The sequence below is a fragment of the Naumovozyma dairenensis genome, chromosome 7 (genome assembly GCF_000227115.2).
Source record: "Naumovozyma dairenensis CBS 421 chromosome 7, complete genome".
Lineage (NCBI taxonomy): Eukaryota > Fungi > Ascomycota > Saccharomycetes > Saccharomycetales > Saccharomycetaceae > Naumovozyma > Naumovozyma dairenensis.
In genome coordinates this window covers 193,695-215,149 of record NC_016485.2, presented here as the reverse complement: position 1 = coordinate 215,149, position 21,455 = coordinate 193,695, and the positions used below count along the sequence as shown (strand labels likewise).

Genomic DNA, 21,455 nt, shown 5'->3' with positions numbered 1-21,455 from the left:
GGTATGATCCCATCTAATTTACTATTTTTTCGCCCAATGATACTTTAAGCTGCTTGAGAAATCTCAACTAACAATTTTGAAAGTTCTGGACATTCAGATGGATTTTCGAGACATTTGTTAGTCAAGATCTTCAAAGAGATTTGGAATTCTTGTACTAATCCCTGAAACTCATTTCGTAGATGATGCACATATGGTGAATTCAAAGACGTTAATGTCTCTAACAACTCTCTTGCTCTCGTTACCAAAATAAACAATTGTCGAGTCAATTCCACAGAAATCGATTCTTCCAATGGTTCGATACCACATACCCCATGTAATGTCTTGCTTAACTGTTTCCCCAATGTTATTATTTCCAGAATGTTAGAATGATTATTTAAAAGAATTTGTATATGATCTAGTCTTTCCAAGTATTCCAAAGTATCGGAAACGACCTCTTGTGTTCTGGCAATATCCCTGGAGGTCAATTGTTCCAAGTGAGAGATAAAGTTTTTCAATTCCAGTCTAGTTTGTTGTAAGTCTAATATCGTTTCGTTTTCTGCTTCATCCTTTGAATAAATTTGACAAAATTTCAAATATTCATCATAATCAGCATTCACTTGTCCGAAAAGGGCATCGATTACTTCTTCAGACAATGATGATAAGTCTCTAATAAGAGTGTCTAACGGTACGTAATGGAAATTATTCTTGATAAGGAATTCATCCACGTCGAATGTCTTATTTGGATCTTCCTTTTGTAATTCGATTAGTTTTTCAGACTCATCTTCGAAAAGATCTCTTGAAATTTCAGTGACGTTGGGCAAGTCGAGAGTCAGATCCTCATCCTTTAAAAAGTCCATATTCTTCTTATTTGTTTTGTACAGATTAGTTCATATTGTGGTTACCAACCAACACACACACACTGCGTATATAACGAGATATTCTTCATGGTTCTATAGAAAGATGCCAGATTCACTTCTACTAAGTAGTCTTCTATTACAATTGTTAATTAAAGCATAGTTGTTTCTCATGATTGTGATACCATTTCAAGGACTGAGCTAGTAGAAAATTTCCACAAGAAAATACGACTCCATGGCCAAGCTGGTTAAGGCGTGCGACTGTTAATCGCAAGATCGTGAGTTCAATCCTCACTGGGGTCGATTTATTTTTAATTTTATTTTTACCGAACTAATAATTTTTCTGTCTTCTTTCTTTGTACAAACGCTGTTCTAATATTAGTATGAATAGTACCTACGTTCAAACAAATAAGTAGAACATTCTAAAGGTGGTTGGGTATTTCTTTTCTTTTCTTTGTTTTATTTTATTTTATTTTATTTTTTCTGCAAGTACTTAAAGTTGTAGAACTGTGCTGTATATTCTGTTTTAACCGTCCTATATATAACATGGAGTTACCATTACAATTGACAAAAAAATCAGCCCTACAAAAATGCTTAACATCCGATGGCATCTTGCTACGAGAACGCTGTATTAAATTGTTAGATGCTCATTCTGCTAAAAAAATCGATGCTTTATTAGCGATTGATACATTTTTCGAATATGGTAACATCCTGCTCACATATATTCATGCTGATGAAATCCCACAAGAATTATCAGTCAATACTTTATTGGATGAAACAATAGAGATTCTAATTGATATTGCATTTTATCATGAAAATATAATTTTAAACCTATTACAAAGAGCTTACGATACACCTGATTTAAGTTCCACATTATGGTCGAAAAGTGGATGTTATTTGAAAAACGGTCTCGGAATACTGGATTATTTATCTAGTCTAATAAATAAGTTCCAATATCATTCCAAATATTATGAACTCATGAACCAATTATCTTTAGAGTTTAAGTTATTACAACAATTAAGTATAATTGTTTTATCGCTTTCGAAATTGAGGTCAAAAATCTATAACGAGAAAAATGATGCAATTTTGGATTTCCAAGAAGAAGATTTGAGAGAATTAGCATCAAATAGTTCATTTTACGCTAAAATATGTATTGGTTGTCGAGAATTACTTTTTCAACATAATAAGAAGGAATTCAAATCATTACTATTGACTACTGCCTTAGGTTATTACCTGGATAGTCTGACGTTTTTATTATTATCGATGGATCAATATAACAATGATGAATGTGGGATTGCAATTGGCATGCTCGAGCAATCAATTAAATCGTTATCTGGAATCATTCCGTTGTCAGAATTGAATACTACAATATTAAATGAAAAGACAATTAAAAAGAAAGACATCTTTAAACTGAAAATTCAAAGTAAAAAAAATCCATTAAGGATGGATTCCAAAATAACAAATTATGGTACGAAAACGGGGAAGAATAATAATAACAATACATTGATTCCGGTCTTACAAGATAGTTTAGATGATTTTGTTATACCGTTGATAACCTTATTACGTTATAGATATAATATTACAAATGAAAAATTATCCTTTAAACCAGTAGAAAATGACAGAACAAAACTGGAAAGATTCTTCCCAAGAGGTAAAATACCGGATCTTAATGGAACAAAATGGGTATTCCACAATAATAAACTAGTGCAGGAAGGAAACATTGTGATTAAGCATGGACAACAAACAAACTATTTCTAACTTTTTCTAGGCTTACCGGATTGTTTACCCATAACAAACAAATATAATGTCATCGATATTAATTAAATAAATTGCATATTCCGTAAACTATTTGAAAATTCTAATCCTGGAAGGTTGTTTTGATGTAGCAGATACTAAAAGGTATGTGTTATGTTCGTTGGAATGTTTCGAACTACGTTACGTATCTACACTGTCATAACTGTAAAATATTTGTGAATTATAATCGAGATTCCTTTATCGAATTAAGCTGAATGGCACGCAAGTATTTATGAGGTTTGTTTTAAGCATGCTATGACCTCAACGGGAATTAGATGACCTTCCAGAATTTATTGCTTAGCTAATTTATTACTTCATTAGCATTGTCGTACGCCATAATTATGATAATAACTAAATTATGTGCCTACGGAAGAACAGTCATACATTCCGTAAGAAGCTTAAATATTAATCTCTCTGCCTTTAAGAAGTGTATTCCGTCAACCCCAAGCTTATCCATGAGCTTTTCCAATATATTAACAATGAAATTCCATCTCATACTATTATTCCAGAAAAACCATTGAATAATCGCAATCTTTTGGCTCTTGGACATTCTCATGTTCAGAAACCATACCACCGTCGCTACTATTGTCCCAATTTTCTCCTGTAAGTACTACTTAAACAAGAAGAATTTGCAATATGCTATCCCTGGTTATTGTACTACCTGTCAATGTACTAATTATGTATCGTAACAAAACATCACCAAAAAGATCGTCAAAGTTCCAAGTTAAATAGAATAAAACTTGATAGAGATCCTGATGCCTTTGATTCTTCTATCAATTATGAATCTGATACCGATTATGACTATGATATAGTTACATCCGAACCCGAAACTGCTGCTACTTCTAATCCGGATCACATTCACGACATTCCGCTATTTGCACTGAACAATATATTAGCGAGGCCAGACGAACACTAACCCGTCTCTCTTAGTCCTTGACTCCGGTGTTGACGCCATTTTATCTATTCTTATCTATAGGAAAATCACGATCCTCCTATTCAATTAGAACTATCCAACAAGTCACGAAATGGTTTTCTTTGATTTCTCAACGACTTCATCAAATTATTATTGGTAAACCACTTCTCCGTGAATTAAATTATCAATTAACCAATAATCATGAATATATACCGATATTTCTACCATAGACTCCATCTCTACTACCCAAATATTTTACAAGATACTAAAGTCAGTACTATAGAACAACATCAGTCCCTCTATCCCTCTGTTTACTCTGTTACCCCTTACCTCTCTCGGACACACACCTATGTGGCTCCAGTCGCATTGCACGGCATTGAATATACCAAACCCAAAGCTTACTTTACTAGTGGCGAATTAAAAAATGCCTTAAAGATTTACATTGAACAATCTCTTGCTAATGGTTTATTAGTTCCTATTAGACCCGAGGAAATTGTTGCCTTAAGTCCTGTTTTCCATTAAAGCAGACTTCTACGAAAGTCTGTATAATTACTGATTTCCGTAAAGTTAATAAACATGTTCAGTACACTGCACGTCCCATTCCTACACAATCCATACTTTCTGAAATATCTATCGTACTCGTTTCATTTATAGAAATTATCTCCCCTGGCACTCTTGGATTGGTTGTAACATTTGTTTGCTCTTCCAAATTTTTCAGACAATTGATAACGAAGAGACAAACATACAATTGATACAATGTGGTTTTATTGAATCGCAAAGAAGACTAAATATCTTCTGCTGTCGATATAAGTAAGGCATATCAACAAATACCTTTATCTGGTGATAAAATTGGTATTATTACCGAATTTAGTGTTTATCGTTTTACTCGTATGCCATATGGTTTAGCTTCTGTTAGACATTGATGGGGAGAATTTATCCAAAATGTGATTAAGGAACTGAATCGTCCCTCTTCTACTGTTATCCACTATTATTACGACGACAGTATAATTGTACTGGCATCTGCCGATTACAATGAACATTCAAAGTTCTCAATCATCTATTTGAACAATAAGACAAGCATGGTGTTTGTCTGTTAGTAAACCAAAGTTAAAACTTGCCCTCAATTCTAGGCTATAATATAAGTTTATAATCTTATTACTATCGATGATGAAAGGATTAATAGCATCCAAGAATGAAAGTTACCATTAAATCGTGAAGGTATAGTTAAGTTTATTTGTTTTGTCAATTACCTATGTAATTTTATCCCAAAGACTTGGCAATGTTGAAAAAAGAAATAATTGAAACTTACTGTTTGTATATATTAACTAGTAGTAAGATACTATATCCAATATGGACATTTATTATTATTATTATTATGTGACTACGCGAAACAAATAGGATTTTAGTGAAACCTGTCGAACAAGAAAAATAAGAATGATAGACTACTTTATGTACACTTCATATATAATAATACATTTATATATATCATTCTGCCGGTATTCCTTCGCGTTCCTTCCATATTTGGTAATCAGTTCGTGTCTGTTATAGAAGACGTCGTACCAAACTGGATGTCTAGATCTAGATCTTTATCATAGAATATTAATAGTACCTTTCGAGCATCTTAGTATGGGTAGCAGATTTTTCGCTCAAGCTTTTAGGCCTCTCTATGATAGCTTTTAAAGTGACTTCAGACGTAATCAATTAGTTTTGAGTAGATGAACAAAATACTGTGCAACAATATCTTTTTCCCGCATGGATTATAACCGTCAGTGAATTAAGGGTTGTTAAAACAATAAGCATATGGTTGGATATAATCTATTACTAAAGCTATGATGACCCCAAAATCAAGAAAAACAGGTCTCTTGGCCCAGTTGGTTAAGGCACCGTGCTAATAACGCGGGGATCAGCGGTTCGATCCCGCTAGAGACCATATATTTTTTGCATCTGTGATATTCCAGTTACTTCCAAATTTTTTAGGTGCATTAATAACTTCTGTCCTCTATAAGAATGCCAAAAGACCAACAAAAGTCTATTGACATTACTAAATAAGTAAGCAGGGCCCTTATTGAGAGAATATGTCGTTTGACATTTCATATTTTATACAGGGACCCTAATTTTAAATTTCAATTATCACCAATTACTGAATAGAAGGGGTTACCCGCATTGTTACATATGGAAAAATCTGTCGCGAAAAAAAAAGTATAAAAATGGAACAGCTTTTTCGAATTGTTTTATTGTTTACCCTTTCTTGGTTTTCTTGGTTTTCTTGCTAAATGGTTTCCTTTTAAAAGAAACCATGACCTTCCAAGTTTTAAAAGAAGAGGATGATATTATTTGCGTATATTTAATCGAACAATTCTTTCTCGAGGTGTGTTTGAACATACACTCGAGGTTTTAATGGAGAAAGCGGTTCCTGCGCAGAAAATTGATCTTGTTACATTCTCACGAATGATTCAAGGACGCTCAATTAGAAAATTCTGATTCTTTTTCAAAACTTCTTTATGTAACGATTACATACTCCATTTTACGTGTAGACACGTTCTTACTTAAACATATCAGATCTTACTGTTTCCAAGTGAAGATTTAGCGTCACTTCAAGATCTTCCTTTATAATTTCAGTAGACGTTCGTACCACTCGGGCATTGGTTGGTAAAACAGGTATTAAGCTTAAGTCTACGGAGCTCAATAGATAAGCCACACTCTGTCTAACCAGATGAGAGTCCAGTTGATGAGGAAGCAGACACCCTTGCTCCATAGCCACCTTCTCTACGTACGTACGTATCCATGACCATCTAACATACCCACTTATTCAAGATCTTGGTTATCAACAGAAGACAAATGGACGCACACACATTGGGGACATCCGGAGCCCACACCCAAAAAACTGCGATAAACCACTGAGAATTTCTCCGGCACCGCCAGGCGGCAGCAGCAACATCGACGTTGATAGTGAAATGTTTATAGAAAGCATTATATAACAGTCAAATCTGGAATGTTCAGAGTAAAAACAAAAGTATCTATACACTATATAATAATATAATATAACATTATCCTCTTCATTTTTTCCGATTAGTGTATATTCAGGTTTACTCCACTGCAAAATTTTATCTAAGAAGTAACCGTTTATATCTTTCACAAGGCTCGATAACATTGCTTTAACTTAAAAAGGGAAGCGAAAAGAGTCATAGTCATCTCTATCTATTTTTAAGCGATAAGACCCAAATATGAGGAGACAAAAAAACAACAGGCATTCCATTTCAGATACAATATCGGTATCATTAGGATTACAAAATCAAGATCCTCAAATTTTACAACAACCAAACGGTGGCCCTACTGTAACCCTAGGAAACATGAGTGATACAAGTAATTATTTAGGTAGGTCATATGTCAGTGGATTTCTATCCGCATCTCCTGCAATAAATCATGATAATAATAATAATACCCTGCCAATTGCAAACCAACATCTTAATAAATCAATTCATGCTTCTCAAAATTTACATAGACAAACTGCTGCCATATCGGAAGACTTTAATAATGATCCAACTTTCGAAGATGATATAAACATGAAAGAATATATATCAAACCTTGAGGATGATGCTACTGGAAACAATGGGAAAAGATATACTGCTTATTACATAGATAATGAAGATAGAATTGACAATATTCTAACCGAGGAAGCCGAACCTGTAACTGACTTCTACCCACAAGACGAAAATTCAAGATTATTATTGTCACCTATACCATCAGATAGTTTACTTGCAGGAGAGAATTTATTGCCTTCTATATCTGAACAAGAACAAGAAACTGCTCAAAGAAGAAGAACCTCTGCATACCAATCCATTAGACATAGAAATTCTGAATCAACAGAGTATTCATCTATACCCACTTGGAGAAAATATATTGCTACGCCGTCAGAAATAATTCAATACCTCCCGGCATCCATCTTGGGATTATTATTAACAATTTTAGACGCATTATCATACGGTATGATCATTTTCCCAATAACAGAACCTATATTTTCACATCTGGGGCCAACAGGTATATCAATGTTTTATATATCAACAATCATATCACAATCTATATTCTCAGGTGGATGGTCAAGTTTCCCCTGTGGTATAGGAAGTGAAATGATAGAAGTCACACCTTTCTTTCACACCATGGCATTCGCTATTAAAGATGCACTTCCTGAAGGTTCTAACGATGATATCATTACGACTACTTTATTTTGTTACGTCATAAGTTCAATGTTAACTGGTTTAACATTTTATTCTCTGGGTAAACTACACTTGGGGAAAATTGTAGGATTCTTCCCACGTCATATCCTAATTGGATGCATCGGTGGTGTCGGTTATTTCTTAATAATTACAGGTATAGAAGTATCCACAAGAGTAGCTAAATTCCAATATACAATCCCATTCATAACACATTTGTTCACTGATGTGGTCACTTTATGGCAATGGCTTTTACCAACTCTCCTCACAGTGATACTAATCATTGCACAAAAATGTGCTCAAAATTCATTAGTATTACCATCATTCTACATCCTAACTCTAATCCTCTTCCACTTCATGGTAGCAATAATCCCCAGTCTTTCATTGAACCAATTACGAGACTCCGGTTGGATCTTCCCACAAGCAGCCACTGATTCCAAATGGTACGACCATTACAAACTTTTCAATTTACACAAAGTCCATTGGACACTAATCCTCAAACAAATCCCCACAATGCTAGCCCTGACATTCTTTGGAATATTGCACGTCCCCATAAACGTCCCCGCCCTAGCGATGTCATTACAAATGGATAGATACGATGTCGACAAAGAATTAATAGCTCACGGTGTTTCCAATTTCGTTAGTGGTATGTTCGGATCCATTCAAAATTACCTAGTTTACACAAATAGTGTGCTTTTTATTAGGGCTGGTGCGGATTCTGCTCTAGCGGGTCATATTTTGATCGTGTTGACTATTATCATTATGATCATTGGTCCCGTTATTATTTCATTCATACCGATTTGTATTGTTGGGTCTTTGATTTTCTTATTGGGGTATGAATTGTTGGTAGAAGCGTTGGTGGACCCCTTGGGGAAAATATCTAAATTTGAATATATAACCATTGTTATCATTGTTTTCACTATGGGTATTTTCGACTTCGTTTTGGGTGTTATTGTTGGGATCTTGATTGCATGTTTCTCATTTTTGATTGATAGTACGAAGTTACAGACTATTAATGGTGAATTTGATGGGACTGTGGCTAAGAGTACTGTTTATCGTGATTTGATTCAAACTAAATTCTTGAATGGGATTGGTGAACAGATCTATGTCTTGAAATTACAAAATTTACTGTTTTTTGGTACTATTATTTCCATCGAAGAGAAAATTGATAAATTATTGGAGATTAGTGACATGGATTCATCCAAACATAGGATTAAATATTTAATTTTGGATTTTAAAAATATTAATGCTGATAATATTGATTATTCTGCTGCAGAGGGGTTTAATAGAATTAAAAGGTTTACACAAACTAAAAGAATTCGATTAATAATTTCGTCAATACGTGAAAGAGATCATATTTATAATGCATTCAATAATGTTGGATTATTAGAGGGTGTTGAATTGTTCAATGATTTAAATAGTGCATTAGAATGGTGTGAAAATGAATTCTTATTCAAGTATAAAACTTTAAGAGAAAAGACAAGACAAAAGAGGAAAAATAAAATCGATATTAACCTTGCAATTACCAATGGTAACCCCACAGAAGAACGAAATATGCACCTAGAGATCCCAAGAAATATCATGTCATTACCCATGAATACACCCCGTAATAATCAAATGTTATCAGTAGCGCAGAATGTATTTAGAAATGAAGAACAAGCGGCAAAGGCGTTAAAGCAACAATTTAAAAATGAACCATCCGTATTACCGTTATTATTATTTGTTTTAAAACAATATAGACCTCGCATAGTGTCTAATGATAAAAGTATAGAGGAAAAGGAAATTAAATTCTGGTCACAATTGTGTCCATATTTGTCCGAGAGATTCCTAGTGGCTCAATCCACTTTGAAACATAATAACAATTTCTTCTTTATCGTTGAGAGTGGTATTTTAAAAGCGACATTCACATTACCTTCAGGAACTCTCTATGAAACCATGTCGAATAGAACATGCTACGGTAAGATATTGGGTTCAAACAATGAAACCACTGTTTTGAATGAACAAGATTTAACTATTAAGACAGAGACAGATTGTAACCTGTGGGTTATCGACATGGATGCATTAACAAGAATGAGAGCGGAGAATTTAGAGCTGTACATTGAGTTAGTTCTCTTAATAATGTCTATAAGAGACACTAGGTTCAAAGAACTTCTGGGGTATACCTTGGTCAGTGCATGATATACGTACTGTACCCGTATTCATCCCAAGTATCCCATTATATACCCTAGACATACATACATACATATAACTCCAGCATACGTATTTAAAATAGCATGATAACATTGTAGAACCACCTGCCTTCCTCGCCATATAACATCTATATCTAATCTTCTGAAACATATATCCATGAGAGCATACATACCACCCCTCCATGATTGATTGATTGATTATATAAAAATAAAAATACAATGCGATGAGTGAAAAGTTTCGGGGAAAAAAGTGTCAGAAATTTCATACAATACAACACAATACAATACAATGTATGGCCGCGTATTGGGGGATAATACATACATAAAAATATGGTTGTTGTGATCATTACAAATGCTTTATTAATTGTACAATTTAGTCCAGTTAGAAGTTCTCTATTCTATTGAACAAACTATCTTTCATATACATCCATATAGCCAAAAAAAAAACTACTACATTTGAAGGATTAAACAGTGATTTTGATTTCGAACCCAGTTATTGCTTACTTAACCCCATTAATCATTTCCTCGCTTTTATACATAACCTACACAAAACTATGACACATTCAGGTAACATAATATCAGCAGATAACACTGATAATGAATTTGATGATATTTCGTCGTTTTCCTCAATCGATTCCTATCAACCAGAACCATTCACAGGATTGAAAGGTAACGAACTCCCAAATGCACAACCCTCCACCACAGCAACAACAACAGAACAAGATCACGACGATACCGTCATTTCGTCACATTCTCACGATACCAAACATGGCGAAGAACCATCAAGGACAAGCACAGCGACTTTGAAAAAATTAGACTCAAACGTGAATGATATTGAAAAAACCATGACTACAAACATCATGAATGATAAGACTGAAACATTGGATTCTTTAGTGAAACAAGGGCTTAATACTCGTAAGAAATCAGTGGCTGATATAAACACTCCTTTGAATGCTGGAACCGCTGAATTCCCTGAGGAATATAGAATTGAGACGGAAACAGGATTAGTGAAAGCTAAGACCATTGAATCATTGAGAAGGCAAGAATCTATTGCTTCAGCGAATTCTAGAAGGAGTCAAGATCAAGGTTCTTTCAAATCGGCAAGGACTAATAATACGAGGAAAAGTCGGGCTTCTTCTTCTTTGGATCCAAATAAATTAAATATGGCTGTGGAGAAGAATAAAAAGGAATTAGAAAAATATTCAAAACATAAACAACAAAAAGGTATTAAAGGGTTCTTCAATAGGTTATTTGATTAAAAGAACCGTACGTTAACTATGCGTTTCCAAATAGATGAAGCTAAGGTCAGGCATACGAAAGCTCTCCGATATTGGGGTAAATGCAGTGATGATCTGCAACGATAAGCAGAAGTTATAAAGTGTGTTAGTATGGGGCTCAAGGTTTATTATTGACTACTTCTGATAAAGATCCTGCGGATGTATTTTCAATTGGGAGGTCGATATATCGTCAGATGGATAAATGCCTATAAATACCTATACAGTAATCTGAGAATATGTTGATGCCCAGTTCTTACAAACAGAAAGGCTATTTTTCTTTCTACTTTTCCTCCCTATTTTTCCCTTATAGTACTTATAAACTTTAGTATATATATATATATATATATTATAATCTAATAAGCATAATATTATAGTTATTATTACCAAAAAACATTTTGATATAATCGATGGTTGTTGAGTTTGTTTCTCCGCTACTGTTGACAGTAAAAACACCTTTTAAAACTGTAATTTACATAGAAAATAGCAAGCGAGGTTATTCCATAGGTTTTTTACTAGTTTAGTTCCTCCTTATGATCTCTGGATTCACTGAATCCTGGCCTCTTTATCCCATTGATTCTATATTACTTTGCCCCTCTGTGAGCGTAATGATTATATTAAGCACAGGGCCCTATATAAAGGGTTTGTCCTTAAATCAATGTAAGAAGAACTTTCCTCCATCAAAAGAGAATCTGGCAAAACGACCTATTCAGGAACAGGACCAATCAAATATATATTCAAGTATCAAGGGATGTGTATATTATTAGCAACGACAGCTCATCCAGACTATGAATTAATCTTAATATCAAACAGAGACGAGTTCCTGCAGAGGAAAACTCACACATCATGTTGGCATAATGATGATTTTATCTTATCCCCGTACGATATGGCTAAAGAATGTAAATATAATGATAAGAAAGTCTTTGGAACGTGGTTAGGAATTAATAAAGATGGTAAGATTGCCACTGTCTTGAATTTAAAGTTAAACAAATCTTTGAGTTTGAAACAATTAGTAGCACCTAAATCAAGAGGAATGTTACCATTTGTTTATTTATCAGATATGACAGAGGATAGTTTTGCTGAATGGGATGGTTATGACAATTTTACTAAAAAATATCCAGGGTTACAATCTACTGGTGATTTCAATTTATTCTATGGTGATGTGAAACGGAAACAATATAGAATTATGGATTCAATAGGAAATACCGTTTCAACTTTGAATTCTAATTGTCAATATCTTGTGGTATCTAATGATGTGTTTACATGCAATGGTCAACTAGGAGAATTACAGAGTAATATCAAACGTGAAGGGAAACAACCGTGCTTGCAATCTAAAATAGAAACATGGGGCAAAGTTAAACTTGGTACAGCTTTATTACAAAGTTTGGTCAATAAATCCATTGTTGAGAAACAAGATGAAGATACGATAATATCAGAGTGTTTTAAACTTTCATCAACGTGTTCTGTGACAGTGGAGGACCATTGTAAATTTCATCAGAATTCTACTTTACCAAATGAAACAATCCTTGTACCTCCATTACGATGTAAAATAACAGATGATGTTGGAACTTCTTTGCCCATTGGAGAATATTATGGTACAAGATCTCAAATTGTCATACTAATAAAAAGGGGTACTTATGAAGTAAAATTTGCAGAACATGTCATTTACACTTCAGATTCTGATATCAAAACATTCTCACCAGCTAATCCAAAAGAAACTGTACGCTTCGATTTCACCTTGAATCGATGAAACAAATTAAGTACTATCATTTAATTAAGGAAAATAATTGAAAAACCCAATATCTATATATATTCATACCAACGACACATATATTCAAATCTATCTATAAAGTAACATGTCATACACATGTACATAGTATACACTAACAAAAAAATGGGTAAAATAAAAGTAATTATTATGTGTTCTTACATGAAATGATATGCTTAATATATTATTATATATTATCTCTTGCTACGTCTTCTTTTATTTTATAATATACATTTTATAATAATATGCTTTCTTCTCTATTTTTTTTTTTTTAGATAGTTTCACAGTTCCAAATAATCGACAGAATACATTGGTAATGCTTCCTTTTGTGTAAATGATTTCTTATTGTTACTACTGATATTATTACTCTTACTGTTAGTGGACGCTGATGCTGAGGAAAAAGAATTATCCTTCTTATTATGACTGAAAATGTTATTATTAGAGTCTATCAAATACCATAGTTCTGTATTCTTCTCCACAATGGAAACTTGTCTGTCAATATATGCTGATAAATTCTCTAGTATATTATCACTTAATGCAAATAACCCAATGGAATCTAAAACCAATGCTAACAATTGGAATAATTGAGGACTATTTTGATCATCTTTAATCTCATCATTAAGTATAAAATCTATAAAATTTTCAATTTCTAATCTTGGTAAATTTCTTAGCTCTTGCTTTATACTATCTTTGGAATAATCTTGTAAGATTCTTAACGATATGTCTAATGATAGCTCATTATTTTTTATTGTTAATAATTCATTTAATAATTCAGGTAATGGTAAGTTCGGACAGGTAACAATAGCTTGTTTGAATAATCTTGGATGATTTGCAAACCTAGATAATAGAGATTGAGTACGTTCCATTGGGAATAATGGGTGTGTTAATAAGAATGTTAAAGTCTTTGGATATTCATTTGTCTGGGCTGTGGTAGCAGTAGATCCAAATTTTTCAAAAATCAAATCAATCAATTTAAGGAAGAATTCATGATTATATATGAATCTATCATTTTCTGTATAATGTTCCTTTTTAATATTAAAACTTTGGAAGAATATCTCGTCGAATTTTCCAATATCGTTTGTATTCTCTGATAATTTTGTCAAAATTTCATCATAGTTGAATTGTTCCTTTGTAACAAGTTTCTTAAATAAATCGTCATCTTTATCTCCATCAGTGTTTGGGTCAAATAATGGCTTTAGGGCTTGAGTACTTATTTGGATTTGATTTTGTAAGTTTAAGTTTTGGAAACATTTCCCAAGGGAATCTTTTAAAGTGTTAGAACCTACGTCAACATTAATAATTTCCAAAGACGATGTTGGATTAACACCAAATTTAGTAGAGACACCAATGGTAATTGTTTTATTATTATTTTCACCTTTACCAATGACTGCAGATCTTAGTAATTGTAAACTTTTCAAATGAGTCAATTCTCTTTCTGATAGGATAGAATTATGAATTAGATCTAACAAATAAATTTTATTATTTATAGTTAATAAGATTCTATTAGTGGAGATTGGTTTCATTGAAACAATTTGATCATCAGTTTTTATCATTGGGATGGTAGTAGTATGTTCCAATTGAAATTGTGGTAAAGAATAAACCATTAAATTGTTATTGGTCAATTTATAAAATTTACCAAATTGATAACAAAATTTAGCATTTTGTCCATTAAAGTTTTCCATAATTATTGAGTTTAATTCAATAGCACTATCATTATTAATTTGGAATAATTTGATACAAACTTTGTTATTATCACCTAAATCACAAATGGTAAACATAAAGTCCTTGTTATCTTCTTTGAAATGTTCCACAAATTTAACATTTTTATAATTGATCTTAACGGTATTTAAAAGTTTCAGGGATGAATTAAAAAATTGAATCAACCCATTTTCTAAAACGATCATGATGGAAATATCATCTGCCTTTTTTTTTATGATCTTGATATCAACGATCTTACTATCAAGTTTGACGTTAAATTCATCCTTGATAGTTGTATCAATGACATCTACAACATCCTCGTCGTCTTCCATCGTGGCAGAGCTTTTTTGTTTATCCTTAGTGATTAAAGTCAAAGTATATGTTTTATTAGCCACTAAACCGAAACACCAAACTTCATTATTTGTATTATCATTATCATTCTCTAGGACGTCACATGCAGTAACGATATTAGTGGATGGAATCGGGTAATTGAATATTAGTTTTGGTGTAGGATTAATGATATATTGAGAGATGGCAGAACCAGACACACCGATGACAACTTTGTTCGTGGTTGGATTGAAAGTAGATTTGGTTACTTGAATGTAATCTCCTTGTAATGAATAGTTGCTTAGTGATGCAATCTTTGGTAGAACCGTTAACCTGAACGGTTGGGATAAAGATGGCATGGCGTATATTATATGTTGTGTTACCTGAGTATGTTATATTCTTCTTTAATGTAAATGAAAGACGCGGTGGAGTATGGACTATTATTATCGGTAAAGACGTAAATGATAGACCTGAAATAGTTGTAGACTCGTCAGCTGTCAGTAGTCAGTTGTCAGTTGTCACTTAATAGCATATATTACAGTTTATAGATTTTCTCGATGAGATGAGCTTCTTTTTTATGAAATTTTTCACTTTCCAAAAAATTTTGAAAAATTTCCAAAAATGAAATTCGTTTCTTGTGATGTGGAAATTGAATAGAGAGGTTGACCAACAAGATCAGATCAAGAAAAGAGTAGATGGTCGTCAAGGAAGTAGGGTCTTATTCCAGTGGTAGGCTAGTCAGTAGGTTTGTGTTCAAGCTATGAAACAAGAAGAATTGGATGTTTATGAGGAGAATTTGAAGGCGTTGAAGAGATCAGTTCTGGATATCATTACGGAAAACAGAAAAAGGGCAGATCAAGAGGTGAAAGAAAAATCTCAAAGTAGTAAACCAAAAGTATATGATATAAAAGCAGTAGAAGATGATGATAATCATCACACTGACTACGATGGTTTAGGTGACTTTTCTAATGAGGAAGAGAAACGGAAGTTTAAACTTATGAATTATACCATTAGGGAATATGAAGAATGGGATAAGCAACAGAAGGATAAACAAAGGAAACGTGTTGATGGTTCAGATCTAACAGAACTGGCGACATTTACATATGAGAAAGAACTATCTAAGCTCAACAGCAAGTTAGAGAACATTTCTCATGAACAAAAACATCAAATTGGTGTCAATACTAGAAATGGGAAATTGAATGTCAAAGATGAGGAACGTTTGCTAAATAATCTAGTAAACAATTTGAATGAAACTGCAAAGAAACGATACATGGTAAGGAAAAAGAAGCTGCAATCTAAAGCCTCCTCTGATATTGCAGGCAATTATTTCAAGGATAAAAATAAGCAATTCAATGAAAAGTTGGAACGTGAATTAAAAGAACGTGATAATGGAGGAGACTAGCATCCTAATAGCGAGTGTTCGTGACAAGGAACTTTCTGAAAGAGACACAATGGCCACTTGTAGAGCCGTTGGTTCTATTATACGAAGTTGAATGATGGAATATTCGAAGAAGCCGATAAAAGTACGCTCCTGTTTCCAGTTGAAGCATGCTGATGCTCCATGTAGTTATGGCTGCGCCAGACACTCTATATATACTCAGCAGAGCAATTTTAGTAGACTCACATTTGTATACCAGCAATTATTTTGCTGGTGAAAAGAGAGTCTAGGTGTCGAGAAGTTATATAAGTGCGCTGAATACGGTTACTTAAGCAAAGTGTATAGATCACTATTACTACTATTGAGTATGTCAATTACCGTAAAGATATAAGTTTGGAATTCATTAAACTTTTTTTCTTTTTTTTAACCTTTTTTAGAATATATATATATTGTTATTAAACTTTTTTACTTCATTTTATTTTACTTTATTTTTCTTCCTTAACATTTTTTATGTCAACGTATCAAACGTACATAATCTCTTCTTCAGTTTCATATTCAAATAAAGAATCATCCTTTGCTTTTGAAAGAGCAGGTATATGAGATTCTTTCATTAAGTCTTCAGCAACGGGTGACGCATTTTTCTTCTTTTGAGCTAATTGAACAGCATTATAAGCTTCAGCTTGTTGATGTTGTTTAGATAATATTTCATTTTTCAAGACATTATCACTTTGCTTTTGACGATCTTGATCTTCAATGGCTTTTGAACCTTCTAATCTTGATTTTTGTAATTTCAGATCGTCTACTTTATCTTGTTGTTCCATCAATTTCGATTTAAAATCAGCTAATTGTTGTTCATAACTTGTTTTCAAATTGGTCATTTCGGTTTCATGATTTAATTGTAAGTCATTTGCCTTTTGTTCTAATTCTTCACGTTGTTTACCTAATAAATTTTCTTCTTGACGTTTTCTTTCTTCAGCATCTAATTTCAATTTTTCCTCATGATCCATACGTTCTTTTTCTAACTTTTGTGTCAATTCACTTAATTGAATCTTTTCATTAGCATTTTCTTGTTTAATTAAAGTCAATTGATTTAATAAATCATTAATTTGAGAATCAATATTATTCAATTTGGGCAAATATTGTTTATTATCAACATTTTCAATAGTTTCCACATTATTGGCATGAGTAAACTTGTTTGCCTCAATTTCTTTAGTTAAACCCAATTTCTCATTATTTAAACCGTCAATCTTGTTTTGTAAATTCATTTGAGTAATATTAATTTGTTTAATCTTAAACAATTTAGCATCCAATTGTTCAGCAATATTAGTCATATTGAAAGTCCATTCATTAAATTCGTCATAAACTTTCTCCTTTTCTTTATTCAATTGATCAATCTCACCAACAACTTGATCATCCAATTCCTCCACATTGATCTTCTCATCGATTTTTTCCCTTTTAATCAATTTGGTCTCGCTAAAGATCTTCATCTTATCATCAGTTTGAACGGACCTCTCATCAAACATCCTTTTCACCAACTCTGCATTCATGATGTCCAATTTTGCATCAGTGTCTTTCTTACATTGTTCAATCAGTTCATTTGATGCGACAATCTTCTCATCCAATGATTTCAATTCATTTTCATACTCTTGCATTTTGACATCATATTTCTCTTGCATCTCAGCCTTGTAAGATGCAAGATATTGTTCATGCTGTTGTTGATCATATTGTAGTTGGTCATATATAGATTTGGACAAGATACCGAATTTCTTTGTTTTTACAATTTCTTCTTTGGAATTAGGGGTTGCTTTTGGATTTCTTTCTTTTTCTTCTTCTTCTGGAACCACTTGGGTCTTTTTGTTCTTGTTATTTACAGGTGGTGTGGAGAGTTGAAATGATACCATCGGTGTTAGTTTGGGATCAATTGGTTTCTCAAGGGGTGGTTTTTCAGCGTTCGCAGAATCATCAAGTGGAGATGGAGATTGAGATTGAGATGGTTGCTTTGTTAGATCGATAATGTTTTGAGAATCTTTTTTGTATTGTAAATCTTTTTCTAGTTTTACTAATTTGGTCAATTCGATTTGTTGTCTTTGTTCATTTTGAGTTAAATAAGAGGGGAAAAAGATGTCTTTAGCAAAGTTTTTATCCTTAGGGATTTTTTTGAATCCCATTTCTTTCGAAGTTCTATTTGTATAGTTTGATGTAGCAGATACTGTGGGGAACCTTTTAGTCTTTTCATTTTGAATATATGCCTTATTGTTTGTTACTAGATTTGATCTGAATGGAGATAAATACTCTTCAGTGGAAACCTTCTTTTTGGATGATGAAGAAGTAGTTGGTGTCTTTTGAATTGATGAAGTAGAAGAGATTACTCTTTGTAGAAATAAGCTACTACTTCTTGGTCTTGAAGAATCTGAAGATCCCGTAGTTTTTGGTTGGGGATTTAAAAGGTGCTCGAAGGGATCATTTTTCTTAGAACCTAGTTTTAAAGACATGGTAATGGTATATTAGTAAAGACTTTATTTTTGAGGGACAAGAAGCCGGTGATTTAAAGAGTTGTGTTTAAAGCTATACCTTTCTGTCAATTGACTATAATAGGGAAAGGTACTTTTATCTTTCAGTTGAAGCTCTAAAGGGTTATATAATTAGATGAGAGTCTATCTAGGTATAAACTAAACAAAACTAAAATAAAATAAATTAAGATGGAACAAAGTTCTTTTTTACCATTCCATTCCATACATTCATGTGTTTTTACATCTACGTATATCTACATCGTTCGGGGACCCCTTCTTAATACGTACGAAAATGAAAGATTCTTCGCCCCTCGTTGCAGAAAATGGAAGAAACGGCTGTTTCTCGCACCTCGAAAGGTTCTCCATTAATTATTAATTTATTTTTTATTTTTTATTTATTTATTTATTATTATCAACACTCCCTCTAATTGTGAACCCCTGGGAAATTAGAATTCAGCGATGCCCTAGATGACCTCTAGAAGGGTTGGAAAATCCGAAAATGGGGCTCTAATATCCTTTTCTGCAAGGGATGGGTGGACCAGCGGGTGCCAGCTTCCTAATTGGGTCGCCTGCATCCACTATTCATCCTCTTTGGGAAATACGGTTATGTATTGGAACGTTCAATATTTTTTTTGAACCGGTTTAGAAAATCCACTCTGCGTGCCGTGCCTTTTCCTTTCGGAGGGGAAGGGGAAGGTGAAGGGGGAAGGGGGAAGGGGGACGGAAGGGAAACGAAACAGTTCCACGGAAGTTTTGTTAATATGTTTGTTTGTCCATTGTGTTACCCGGCGTAAGCGGCTTTTTGCTTATTACTCTAATTCTTTTTCCCCTAAAGAGAAACAGAGGCAGAACAGAGGAAAAAGGCCTCAAAGTACGTACCGTACTCCCCATTTGTGCGGTGCGGTTCACTACTTTTCGCTTTGCCCTCGCCTTAATATTTTAGGGATGGTAGGTTTTAAAAGGCTCCAATTAACCTTTAGCCGTTAGCCGCTAGCTTGATAGTTAGCGTTTGTTAGTGAATTTCAATTCAATTCAATTCTCGAGGAAATTCTCAAATCGATGAGGTTCCTTGAACTTCTACAGTAACACGGCCGCACAACAACCCCGTCTTACGTAACTGCCGGCCTCGAGAGTTGCCTCGTCAATCATCCCATCCCCCCATCCCTCCCCTTCGAGGGTTTCTTCATGTAATACGTAATGAGTAAAGAAAGGATTTCAAAATAGACTCAAATGATTGAGATTATTCCTATATTATAAATGTTATATTTAAAACTCTTCTATTTGTGTGTGTGTGTGTGTTTGTGTGTGTGTGTTGTGTGTGTGTGTGTGTGTGTTTGTCTCTCTCTATCTCTCATCCTGACCCCTTCTTCCAATAATCAACAGTCCTTTTTTTTCCCTTTTCTCCCTTATATCAAATTACTTGTTATATAAAAGAAAAATCTTGTTCCTTCTTATCCTTGCTTTTCAATTTCTGTTTTATTTGGCTTTTTTTTTTTTTCCCTTTTATTTTTATTTTCTTCTTGAACAGTCAATCAAACAATTAACGAAGTCTTTTTATTCATCTCGAAAATAAAGCAATTTCAATTTAAATAAACAAAGTCTTTTCAATTACAAGCAAACAAGAAAAAACAAAAACAAAAAGCTAAAAACTAAAAACTAGAAAATACAAGAACAAATAATTAAAAATGTTGAGTGTAGCAGACAACCTTCTACGTCTATTAAATGCAATGTTCCTAGTCATTTGCATAGGTCTAAATAGTGCCCTATTAAATACACAACAAGGTCATAATTCAAGAATAAATTATTGTATGTTCACATGTGTATATTGTTTATTAACAGATTCATTCTTCGGTATATTAGCCAATTTCTTTGAATTTTTATCCTTCCCATTCATTCTATTCACTTTAGATTTCCTAAATTTCTCATTCACTTTTGTCGCCGGTACAGTATTGGCAACTGGTATAAGATCTCATTCATGTAATAATCAATCCTACTTGGATAGAAATAAAATCACTCAAGGTTCAGGAAACAGATGCCGTGAATCTCAAGCTCTAGTGGCATTCTTTTATTTCTCAATGTTTATCTTCTTAATCAAATTAGCCATGTCTACAATTAGTATGATCCAAAATGGTGCTTTCTCAAACACTTTTACATCAAGAAGAAGAAGAAGAAATGGTGCCGCAGAAGTTGGTGTCCCATCAATCTCTCAAGTCTAAGCTCATTCACCTATACATAGTTATGCAAAACCAATACCAACTCTTTTACAATTACTATTCATATTATCAATTAATCAATAAATCAATCTTTTTATCCCCCCTTATTAAACGTTTCTCCAATTTTTCATTCTTAAATTCATTTCATATTGAAAATATGACATTCTGAACAATCCTATATATATATATCATTCAACGCTTAATATATATATATATATATATATTTATCTATTCCATATTTCAATACAAATAATTAATATAAATATCTTAATTTTTCATTTTTACATAGAAAAGTATGTGCTTTAATAAGTTGTCGCGCATAAAATTCTCCTAGTATATTATATGTG

The 21,455-nt window shown here is 33.1% G+C and overlaps 9 protein-coding genes and 2 non-coding genes across 11 annotated transcripts; 8 read left to right on the top strand and 3 right to left on the bottom strand.

Annotated features, from left to right (window-relative positions):
- Nucleotides 1-44: 44 nt before the first annotated feature.
- Nucleotides 45-836, bottom strand: COG2 (Golgi transport complex subunit COG2; the record flags this gene model as incomplete). The annotated part of the gene is made up of 1 exon (XM_003671072.2): nt 45-836. One exon carries the CDS (start codon nt 834-836, stop codon nt 45-47), a length of 792 nt encoding a protein of 263 aa, XP_003671120.2.
- A 226-nt stretch (nt 837-1,062) lies between these two features.
- NDAI0Ltrna2N lies at nt 1,063-1,136 on the top strand. Its single transcript has one exon. It is a non-coding gene; the product is annotated as a tRNA-Asn (tRNA).
- Nucleotides 1,137-1,379: 243 nt separating this feature from the next.
- Nucleotides 1,380-2,591, top strand: NDAI0G01000 (uncharacterized protein; the record flags this gene model as incomplete). The annotated part of the gene is made up of 1 exon (XM_003671071.2): nt 1,380-2,591. The coding sequence occupies one exon, from the start codon at nt 1,380-1,382 to the stop codon at nt 2,589-2,591; it is 1,212 nt and encodes a 403-aa protein (XP_003671119.2).
- A 2,805-nt stretch (nt 2,592-5,396) lies between these two features.
- Nucleotides 5,397-5,470, top strand: NDAI0Ltrna5I. Its single transcript has one exon. It is a non-coding gene; the product is annotated as a tRNA-Ile (tRNA).
- A 1,294-nt stretch (nt 5,471-6,764) lies between these two features.
- VSB1 (Vsb1p) lies at nt 6,765-9,929 on the top strand (the record flags this gene model as incomplete). The annotated part of the gene is made up of 1 exon (XM_003671070.2): nt 6,765-9,929. The coding sequence occupies one exon, from the start codon at nt 6,765-6,767 to the stop codon at nt 9,927-9,929; it is 3,165 nt and encodes a 1,054-aa protein (XP_003671118.2).
- A 565-nt stretch (nt 9,930-10,494) lies between these two features.
- On the top strand, nt 10,495-11,199 carry NDAI0G00980 (uncharacterized protein; the record flags this gene model as incomplete). The annotated part of the gene is made up of 1 exon (XM_003671069.2): nt 10,495-11,199. The coding sequence occupies one exon, from the start codon at nt 10,495-10,497 to the stop codon at nt 11,197-11,199; it is 705 nt and encodes a 234-aa protein (XP_003671117.2).
- A 766-nt stretch (nt 11,200-11,965) lies between these two features.
- Nucleotides 11,966-12,964, top strand: NDAI0G00970 (uncharacterized protein; the record flags this gene model as incomplete). Its single annotated transcript, XM_003671068.2, has 1 exon — nt 11,966-12,964. One exon carries the CDS (start codon nt 11,966-11,968, stop codon nt 12,962-12,964), a length of 999 nt encoding a protein of 332 aa, XP_003671116.2.
- Nucleotides 12,965-13,263: 299 nt separating this feature from the next.
- Nucleotides 13,264-15,366, bottom strand: UTP8 (Utp8p; the record flags this gene model as incomplete). The annotated part of the gene is made up of 1 exon (XM_003671067.2): nt 13,264-15,366. One exon carries the CDS (start codon nt 15,364-15,366, stop codon nt 13,264-13,266), a length of 2,103 nt encoding a protein of 700 aa, XP_003671115.2.
- Nucleotides 15,367-15,767: 401 nt separating this feature from the next.
- On the top strand, nt 15,768-16,409 carry SYF2 (Syf2p; the record flags this gene model as incomplete). Its single annotated transcript, XM_003671066.2, has 1 exon — nt 15,768-16,409. The coding sequence occupies one exon, from the start codon at nt 15,768-15,770 to the stop codon at nt 16,407-16,409; it is 642 nt and encodes a 213-aa protein (XP_003671114.2).
- A 497-nt stretch (nt 16,410-16,906) lies between these two features.
- NDAI0G00940 (uncharacterized protein) lies at nt 16,907-18,877 on the bottom strand (the record flags this gene model as incomplete). The annotated part of the gene is made up of 1 exon (XM_003671065.2): nt 16,907-18,877. The coding sequence occupies one exon, from the start codon at nt 18,875-18,877 to the stop codon at nt 16,907-16,909; it is 1,971 nt and encodes a 656-aa protein (XP_003671113.2).
- Nucleotides 18,878-20,580: 1,703 nt separating this feature from the next.
- FHN1 (Fhn1p) lies at nt 20,581-21,111 on the top strand (the record flags this gene model as incomplete). Its single annotated transcript, XM_003671064.2, has 1 exon — nt 20,581-21,111. The coding sequence occupies one exon, from the start codon at nt 20,581-20,583 to the stop codon at nt 21,109-21,111; it is 531 nt and encodes a 176-aa protein (XP_003671112.2).
- Between the last annotated feature and the right edge of the window lie 344 nt (nt 21,112-21,455).